The sequence below is a fragment of the Propithecus coquereli genome, unplaced genomic scaffold (assembly GCF_000956105.1).
Source record: "Propithecus coquereli isolate 6110/MARCELLA unplaced genomic scaffold, Pcoq_1.0 Scaffold248, whole genome shotgun sequence".
NCBI lineage: Eukaryota > Metazoa > Chordata > Mammalia > Primates > Indriidae > Propithecus > Propithecus coquereli.
In genome coordinates, this window is record NW_012148041.1 from 2,670,610 (window position 1) to 2,679,552 (window position 8,943).

The following is an 8,943-nucleotide window of genomic DNA, read 5'->3' on the forward strand; positions in this document are numbered from 1 at the left end:
TGCCGGCTGGCATTTCCAACTCTCATACTAAATTAGAAACTCCGGGAGAACAGGGACTGAGTCAAAGCGTATTTGTTGAACGGAAATGAATGAACACACGAGCAGGCTGGTGAGACCCTCGGGGTGGGAAGGACCCCAGGGACAGCTGCGGCGAGAAGCCAGGCACACCCCTTCACCACCAGCACTCAGACTGGGCTGCCTGGGTGTGTGGAGGGACCCGACCGGGAGGTCCTGAGGACGTGGCATCCTGAGCCGGGAAGTCCTGACCCCAAAGCAAGGCAGGCGTGGGAGGCGGCAGGTCTAGGCGAAGCCAAGGCGCTGCCCACTCTGCATCGACAGCCGCCCATCCCTCTCCCCGGAAGCCCAGCCTTCGCCGCCCAAAGCCAGCCTGCCTGCTAAAGGCTCCTGAGCCGCGAAAGGACCACAGGGTCCCCGACCGTTCCGTGAGCCATGAGGGCACGTGGCTCCATGGGTGAGGTTTTCCCTGTGGACGAGGAGTCCCAGCCTGAGCTGGAATGCCAGCAATCCTGGGCAGGGCCACTTCACTTCTCTGCATCTGTAGAGCAGGGTCACTCACACCTACCCAGCCCCAGCCCTGTGGCGACAATCAAATTAGACTATGAATGAGAGAGCCTTGGTAAACTAAAGACTGTGCAAACGCTGGTTAGTATTAGACACAATAACAATAGCTAAACCTCTGGTGATTCTGAAGGCCCTTCGGGAGCCTAACCTCATCATCCTGACTTCAAGTACCATTCGGTGTATCTGGGTCAAATTCTGACTGTGAGAACTCTCTTGGCATTCAAATTCCAGACAAGCAAGCTGTAAGCTATCGAAGTACGCTGGCGACACTCCGGAGTCCACTCTAATCCTGTGCTGGTCCCCGCCGCCCACGCCCTCCCCGCGGATACAGGGAGGGTCTGTCTACTTCTGCAGAATGCATTCATTTGAGCAGGAAGCCCAGCCTGGGGAAAAGCCATCTCTCAGGCTCCACCCCCCTCCTTTGATCCGCCCCCTGAATGCTGAGCTGGAAAGACAGCAGCAAAGCTGTTCAGATGTAATTATTTTCGTTCAGCCAGATGCTGGGAATTAGTCTCTTTTCCTTGCAAGTATTCTAGGGAAAGGCAGAACTCAGCCAAAGATGCCCAGAAGAAAAGGAGCTGACAATCTCAGGAGGAAGGGAAGGAGCCCCCACCCACCCCCTCCTCCCCAGCCCCTGACACACACCCCTGGCGCTGGAACGGCTTAAATCAAGGAAACTGCTGCCCGCCTGGGTGAAGGGGAGGGGAGGAGTAGGGAAGGTGGAGGAAGAGGGAGGGGCCCAACAGGTATTAAAAGCAGACCATTCACCAAGCCCTGGAATGCCAGGCCCACAGCAGCAGCCGGCACCGTCCAAGCTGCACAATTTCCAAGGCTCTTTCACTTGTGTTACCTTATTTAATTATAAACCAGCGAGGGAGTCACCCGCTGGGCTAGAAGCTTGGGGGAAAACTGACTTTAGGCTTCAAGGAATTTAGATTCAACCTTTCCCAGGCACCGGTTAAACACAGTCACCTTCATGATCTCCCCTAGTCCTCACAGCAACCTATCAGCTCCACTATCCAGGGGAAACTGAGGCTCCGGGAGCGTAAACAGAAGCTTTGTTCTACACGTCAACAGAGTTCTCTCCCGTGTGCGAACTGCGGCGGACTCAGGTGTGGGAGTTTCACCGTTGCCTGCTACTAAACATTCAGCCACATAGCCCAGCCAGATCCTCCGCGAACACCTGCTGTGCGCCAAGCCCTCTGCCGGAGCACACACCGGGTGGGCTTTTCCCTGTCGCCAAGCTCCTGCAGACCCCCTGCCATGAACAGACGAGTGGACCCACCAGGATGAGCAGTTGCATACGAATTTCTCTGGTCATCTCTACACCACCCCGGACTCTCAATTCTGTGTGTTACTCTCCCACTGCGAGCCCTTGAAGGCAGAGCTCCTGACACCACAGCCTGGTGGTTAAAGACCTTGGCTCTAGAACCAAGCTGCCTGGGTTCAAATCTCTTCTACTCAGCAGCTGTGTGACTTTGGGCAGGTCACTTAACCTCTCTGTGCTTCAGTTTCCTCACATGTAAAGGTGAGCAAATTAATGAGGACCATAACACATCAGATACTATAAGACATCATACTGCATATTACGCTAACTTTTATAATACATCAGATAAATGAGCGAATACACGTCAACCACTTAGCACAGTGTGCGGCCCAGAACAATTGCTCAATTAATGTCGGCTAACGCTGTTAGACTTCTATCCCAGCAGTTCTCAAATGTGGACCGGGAACCCTAAGGGGTCCATAACTATTCCCATAGCAATGCTCAGAGTTTTCTGGAGGTTGTCTGACCCTGATATCAGAACAGATTGACTGTAGCACCTATGAGAATCGGCGTCTTCCATTAAGCAAACTTTAAAGAGATTTACAAAAGTGTAAAGCAAGGCCATTCTTGTCACTAAATGATTTTTGTTGAGTTATAGTTAGTTTTCAAAAAATGTGTTATTTATGGTAACCCATAATGGGTTCAACTACTGTTATTTTAAAAATTTCTGTTTAAATGTCTAACCTGGTAAATACTGACAGACAGCTGATGTGATGGTAGCAGGAGGGTCGGAGAATCTCACTTCTGCTCCTCATCCCTCCAGCCCCGCAGGGCAGGACGCCGTGCGGCCAGGCTGGCCCAGGCTTTGTTTGGGCACACGCTCTGGCCCTCCCTGCTTCTCTTCCAGCCTCCTCCTCTGGTCTCCAGGCCCGCGCCCTTCGTACCTGTGGTTCCTGATCAACCTAAGAGGCACTCAAGCCTGGCGGTTTGGGGGATGAGCCTGGATTTTAGAATCAGGTTGACCTGGATTAGAACCATGATTCTGCTGCTTATTATCCTTTGAACAGGTGACTTTGCCTCTCTGAGCCTCAATTTCCTCATCTGTAAAATGGGAATAACATTTTAGTTCCTGCCTCCTAGCATTTTTGTGAGGAGCAGTGATAACTTACGTAAAATGTCTGTTACCTGACTAATAATAACTATCACCATTATGATATTTTATCCTTATTATTAGCCTTGAGGTCCCATGAGCCCCTTCGTGGTGTGCTCAGCTGCCCGGTCAGCTGCCCCCATCCCCTGCTTCCCCACAGTCCCACAGAAGCAGCGAAATCAAGGGCTGCCTGGGACTGCAGACTCTGACTTACACACACACACTCCCTCCCTCAACCCCACGCAGGGCGTTGTCACCCTACGCCAGAGATGATAGTGAAAAATGACAGCTAAATGTCAGGCGTCCAGGCTCCCTAAAAGGCCCCTCTGCCGCCAGCGTTGGTGCCAAGGCAGTCTTGGCTCAAGGACATGTGGGTGGTGGCTGTGATGGGGACTGGAGGGAGCCCAGCCTCTGGCTCTGCTCTGCCGCTGTGGGCCAGTTCCTTCCCCTCTCTGGGCCTCAGTCTGCCCAGCTGTCAAAAGGGAAGATGCCTTCCAGCTCCAGTGTTGTAGAATTCTCTGACAGTCAGGTCAGAATCAGGAGCCCTGGGTACCCTCTGTTCCCTCCAGGGACACACAGGTCCTGGGCCAGCCTGCCCTGTCACTGCCCACCCTCGCCAGGCCCTGTCCCGGAGTCCCTCTGCACTCACCCTACAGTTGCTGAGCTCCTCAGCGGACAGGATGATGGTGCCACATTTCTTCCCTGGGACACCACTGGGAGAGGAGAAGATGGAAGAATGGAAAGCCGGACACAGACAGAGACACAAACCTCAGCAGTCCCTGCATCAGCCCCTCCCTGTCCGCCCCGTCCCCTCCCCTCCAGCATATCTGCCCCTAGCCTCTGCTTCCTGGGGTCACGCCCCACCCCTGCTCCCACCGGGAAGGGCAGCGTCTGCAGTGAAAGTCCTAGAATCGGAAAAGCATCCAGACTCACCCAGAGGCTTCCAGACCAGTGGTTCTCAAACTTTCCATCCAGAGACCACTTCTGTGGGCAAAAGACCTCGTGGGCTAGCCACCCCACCTTGCACCCGGCTGACCCCCAGAGTCCCAGAACATTCCAGCTCTGAGCCAGTCTGAGTCACCATGGGAGGGAGAGCAGCAAGGAGGAAGGCGGGAGGGCTGGCAGACCCTTGGTGGCAGCCTGCCTGGGCTCTGTCCCCTGGCTGCCCACCTCCCCTCGAACTCTCGGCTGGGGTCTCCCTGGGGGTGAGAGAGCCGAGCCAACCGTGTGGCTCCTCAGGGAGGCGCAACCAGGGCAAGGCCCTTGAAATCAGTCTGCCCCAGAAAATACCCTGAGCAGGGCAAGACCCCAGGGTGGGGCTCCACCCAGGGGACCTGCCACCTCTTCCCCCGTCAGGTGGGAGCCACTTCCCCAGGCACTAGCCCACTCTGATGTTTAAGACTAAGCCAGGGGGGGGTCCCAGTGTAGCCAGGGGCCACTGGGAGGGGCAGGAAAACGTCAGGTTGTCCAGCAGCTATATGACTTTGGGCTCATTACTGCACCTCTCTGAGCCTCAGTTCCCTCACCTACAAAAGGAATGTGAGTGTAGCATCATTTTACTAACTGCCCTGGACACACGGTGCCTGGCACAGGGAAGGCCTTCGATGAGCCTCGTTTCCCTCCCTGCACCCTTTGCTGCAAAATCGTGCAAAGCTGGTACAGTCCAGCCTTACAGCTCAGGCCAGCCCCAGGGCCACCAGCAGGCTGTGTGTGGAGCACGCTTTGAGAACCACTGATGGAGCGCTTCCCAGAGCCAGCTCTGAGTGGGAGAGCTCTCAGACGGAGCAGCGGAGGCAGGGGGGCGGCCCTGGGGGACTGCAGAGACAGCCCAGATCTCTCCAGATCAGGTGGGCAGGACAGGGGCTACATCTGGGGTGGCACCGCCTGCCAGCTTGTCCCCCCAGACTTGGGCCGCTGAGCTGAGTGCCCCAAGCCCTTCCCCACCGCCTGGTCTGGTCCTCTGTGGTAGTAAAGACATGAGTTGTTTGCCCGGGGAGCTAGAATCCACCTCCGCCCCCTGCTTCTCCATCTGTTCCTCTCTTCGCCTCTGAGTCCTTCTTCTATTTCCGATCTCGCTTTCCCTCCTCTCCAGCCCCAACCTGCTCCCACCTGCTTGGCCTCCCTCCCTGTCTCTGTGCCTCGCTCTGCCTCCTGCCCTGTCCACGCCCACCTGCTGCGTCTCTACCTTCCTGTGTTGGTGTCCACATTCTCCCCGTCCCCTGGAGGCCCCTTCCTCCCGTGCAGCCGGTCAGGTGGCCGATCCAGCTGTGCAACCCCAACTCCTGGGAGCCCTCAGGGAAGCCAGGGGAGCTCTGCTTACCCCTCCGAGATGCCCTTCTGCCGGGCCCCTTGGGGCTGGTCCTCCGGCCAAATGCCCCCTGCCCTGCCCCGTAGTGGGCATGAGAAAGAAGCCAGGGCAGGGACTCCTCACCCGGCAGGGAAGGAGAGGGAGGGGTGGGGAGGCCCTGCAGAGGCCAGCCAAGTCAGATGGTCAAGGGGGCTGGGAGCCAGGATGGCCCACCCACCACAGCTGGTGAGCAAATGTGAAAAGGGGGGACTCAGCTGGACCCACTCTGTGGTGAGGGGGAGGCTGACATCCAGCAGTGAAAACAGGGGAGGGGAGCAGGGCTGAGGAGGGGCGGGGAGGAAAGGGAGAGAGAAAGGGGTAGGGGTGGAAGAACCAAGCCAGGGAGAGAGGAAGGGAGTGGAGAGTGCCCAGCCCTGCTGATTCCAGAAAAGAGCCCCTACCTCTAAGCCCCACCCTGCTCCCTGAAGTCTCCCCAGCCGCAGGGGCCGGGATGCTCAAGCTCTAGCCTGGGTAGGGGAGGGGCCTGCTGCAGGGTGGGGGTCCCCCATCCAGGTCCAAAGTGCCTGGGTCCCTAAGGGAGGGACCCCCTGTGTCGCCCTAACCAGAGCCGAATTCACAGTGATGGGAGCAGGGACTGGGCCCAGACTCGGAGGCTCTTTGCAGAGCTGGCTGACCGTCTGAGGACTCCAAGGCCAGAGACGTCTGGCGACCTACCCGTTGGACACAGCTGGCATGGGTTTGCCTGTCCTGGAATTCAGGCTGAAGGCGCCTATCCTGTAGGGAGAGAGGAAGAGAGAGCCTGCCACAGCCGGTCCTCCCATCCACAGAGGCCGGAGCACTTGGCACCAGATTCTTGGAGACAAGTTTCTGTTCCGAGGTCCTTAACGTGGGACCAAAAGCCACGGGCCAGGGAAGGACAGGTCTTTTGCTGGGCAAGTTAGCCTACTTCAATGGTTCTCAAAGTGGCCTACCTGACCAGCAGCGTCGGCGTGCCCTGGGGGTGTGTTAGAAATGCACATTCCCGCCCCGTCCCGTACCCCCTGGCTCAGAGATGCTAGGGAGCGCGGCCCAGTGGGTTGTGACCTAACAGCCCCCAGGGGATGCCGATGCCTGAACAGTTTGAGAACCATTGCTCTACCTCTTGGAGCTTCCGCTGTGAAATGGGGACATTCCTGAAAAAAATCACATGAGGTCATGGTAGGGGCTGAATTGTGTTTCCCCAAAATTCATATGTCGCAGTTTTAGCCTCCAGGGCCTCATGGTGTGACTGTGCTTGGAGAGAGGGTGTTTACAGAGGTAATTAAGGTAAAACGCGGCCCTGATCCCGTGTGACTGGTGCGTTCTTCCAAGAAGAGGTCAGGACCCAGACAGCCCGGGGCGAGAGTGGACGAAGATGTGGGGAGGAGAAAGAAGACGGCCAACCACGAGCCGGGAGAGGCCTCAGGAGAAATCAGCCCCACCAACGTCTTGGTCTTGGACTTCCAGCCTCCAGAATTGTGAGGAAATAAACCTCTGTTATTTCAGCCGCTCAGTCCGTGGTATTTGCTACGACAGCCCCAGCAAACTACTACGGATCCCACAGGCGAAACGCTGACCCTCGCGTCCGGCCCAGAACAGACGCCTGTAAACAGGCGCTGTTCGCAGGGTTGGGCAGGAGGACAACTAAGCTTGGCCACGTGAAACCTGCCTGCCGTGGCGGCGAAAGGCCCACCCCCGCCACCCACGATCCCGTCAACCTCTATGTTTTAGATCCTGCGTGTCCTTTAAGGCTTAGCTCAAAAGCGTCTCCCACAGGAAGTCTTCCTTAATCCCCATCCCCAGAAGATGTGCCCCTCCACCAAATGGGGACCAGGTGACAGCAGGCAGGTCCGCACATGGGGGGCCAGACAACAGACCCAAATGACTAGTGGGCTTTTGACCCAGGCAGGGGGGAGCTGAGAAGCACAGAGACACCCACTGCTGGGGCAGCTCCAGCCTGGCAATCCAGGCACAGGCACGAGGGCGAGGGGCGGCGGGGAGGGGCTGCGGCGAAAATCAAATGCCAGCGAGTGTGCGACACTCAGCGCGCGGCTCCCACTGAAACAGGCAAAGGGGCGGCTCTTCCCGCGCCCCCCGCTCTCACGCTCACCAGCCCCTTCCAAGCTAGAGAAAGAACAGAAACTTACACATAAAAATTGCTAGGGACAGTCCGAGGAGGGACGGGCCTGGCGGACCCGAATGTGAATTCTGTATTCTGTTCTCGAAAAGGCTCCCGGATTCTGCCAGTGTCAGCACCCTCCATAAATGGTAGCTGGGAACCCGGAGACGACACCTTTCTGGGGCCCTGAAGTCATCGGTCACTGAGGGTCACAGGCAAGGGCCTGGGAGGGAGACTCCACACAACACCCCCATACACACACGCGCGCACACACACACCGCACACGCCACATACCACACACACGCTGCACACACACACACACCACACACGCCACATCCCCCACACACGCTGCACACACACACACACCGCACACGCCACATACCACACACACGCTGCACACACACACACACCGCACACGCCACATACCACACACACGCTGCACACACACACACACCACACACGCCACATCCCCCACACACACCACACACACATACACACACGCACAGACACACCACACACACACACACACACACACACCCCACACATATCACATACCACATCCCCCACACACACCGCGCACACACACCGCACACACATACCACACACATCCCCCACACACGCTGCACACACCACACACACATACACACACGCACACACACACGCGCACACACATACACACACGCGCACACACACACACATCGCACACGCCACATCCCCCACACACGCTGCACACACACACCACACACACATACACACACGCACACACACACACCCCACACATATCACACACATCCCCCACACACACCGCACACACACGCACATACACACACACGCACACACACCACACACCGCACACACATCCCTCACACACGCCGCACACACACACCACACACACATACACACACGCACACACACACACACACCACACATATCACACACCACATCCCCCACACACACCGCACACACACACACACACACACACCGCACACATATCCCTCACACACGCCGCACACACACACACCACACACACATACACACACGCGCACACACACACACACCGCACACGCCACATCCCACACACGCTGCACACACACATACACACACATATCACATACCACATCCCCCACACACACACCACACACACACACCCCACACATATCACACACCACATCCCCCACACACACCGCACACACACACACATACCACACATATCACACACATCCCCTACACACGCTGCACACACACACACCACACACACATATACACACACGTGCACACACACACACCCCACACACATACCATACATATCACACACCACATCCCCCACACACGCCGCACACACACACATACACACCACACACACGCACACACACCACACATATTACACCACATCCCCCACACACGCTGCACACACACACATACACACCACACACCACACACACACACACCACACACCACATCCCCCACACACTGCACACACACACATACACACCACACAC

General features: G+C 57.0%; 1 protein-coding gene across 1 annotated transcript in view; it reads right to left on the bottom strand.

Annotated features, from left to right (window-relative positions):
* The window catches only part of CPNE5 (copine V), a 111,502-nt gene that overhangs the window by 39,355 nt on the left and 63,204 nt on the right, over nucleotides 1–8,943 (bottom strand). The window contains exon 7 of the mRNA XM_012646580.1: nucleotides 3,649–3,712. Within this exon, the coding sequence (XP_012502034.1) occupies nucleotides 3,649–3,712 (64 nt within the window). The remainder of the gene's footprint in view (nucleotides 1–3,648; nucleotides 3,713–8,943) is intronic.